Genomic DNA, 1,152 nt, shown 5'->3' with positions numbered 1-1,152 from the left:
CCTTGATCCAACACGGCTGATTTAAATGGATAAATGACCTCCTCAACATGTCTTGAAGTTCTCCACAGGCCTGGTAATGAACTAATCATTTGATTCAGGTGTGTTGACCCAGGGTGAGATCTAAAACCTGCAGGACACCAGCCCTCGAGGCCTGGAGTTGGACACCTGTGTCCTACATGAACACATGTGGAAGGTACCGTGTGGCTGCTTATGTGTTGCTGAATGAGGCTTTGCTGTCTCTTACAGTGTTTAAGTGGCTGAAGACTGAATGCAGCCTAACAGGAAACAACATCCAGTGAAGAAATGTCTTTAAATATTCTCATTTGTTTAATACATCTGCTAAATGATCCAAACTTTCCAGTAGATCAAACTTTTACATATGTCACGAATTTTGGACATTTTCAGCCCGTACAGCACAGGATTAAAGAGCGGCTGACATATAAGCCAGTACAGTGATATCAAAATACGTAAAATGTTTGGTACAGTGTTCATATTAAATCTGCTCTGCAATACTTCAAAGCAAGCCCCAAAAGAGAAGTTGAGCAGAGAAGCGAGGTGAGGCGTGCAGGTGCTGACGGCTTTCTGTCGCGTCTGTTTGGATCCAGAAAAACAGACTTTCAGGATCCTCATGTAGGTGAAAAAGATCAACGTGAGAGGCAGAAAAATGGTGAATGCTGTGCTGATCAGTCCATAGATGTTATTGAGTGTGGTGTCAGAACAGGCCAGTTTAACAATGGCATAGTTATCACAGTACACTTTGTTGATGATGTTCCCACACAGCTGCAGAGGTGAGCTCAGAGAAACTGTCACAGCAACCAGCAACAAAGCATAGATCCACGACACAGCGATGAGCACAGAAACTGTGCTGGATGTCATTCGTGTGTTATACTGCAGAGGACAGCAGATGGCAAGATATCTGTCATAAGACATGACGGCTAAGTTCTAAAATTCCACACTTCCATATGAGTACAGAGAGAAGATCTGCAGGAAGCAGAGAGGAGCAGAAACAGTGTGAACATCAGAGAGGATCTGAAGCAGGAGGAATGGAAACAGCCCTGTACTACCATACAGCTCATTCACAAACAGGCTGCACAGAAACATGTACATAGGTTCATGTAAGCTTCTGTTCACACAGATAACCACAATCAGCAG

At 43.8% G+C, this 1,152-nt stretch overlaps 1 protein-coding gene across 1 annotated transcript; it reads right to left on the bottom strand.

Annotated features, from left to right (window-relative positions):
* Positions 1-339: 339 nt before the first annotated feature.
* LOC102294164 (olfactory receptor 52E4-like) lies at positions 340-1,146 on the bottom strand (the record flags this gene model as incomplete). The annotated part of the gene is given in 1 exon segment (XM_014330254.1): positions 340-1,146. A coding segment is annotated over 1 exon segment (807 nt), but the record flags the coding sequence as incomplete, so codon positions are not given.
* Between the last annotated feature and the right edge of the window lie 6 nt (positions 1,147-1,152).

This window comes from Haplochromis burtoni, unplaced genomic scaffold (assembly GCF_018398535.1).
Source record: "Haplochromis burtoni strain Fernald_Lab_line unplaced genomic scaffold, NCSU_Asbu1 Contig_752, whole genome shotgun sequence".
Classification (NCBI taxonomy): Eukaryota; Metazoa; Chordata; class Actinopteri; order Cichliformes; family Cichlidae; genus Haplochromis; species Haplochromis burtoni.
The sequence above is the reverse complement of the archived record's forward strand: the minus strand, read 5'-3'. Positions and strand labels throughout refer to the sequence as shown.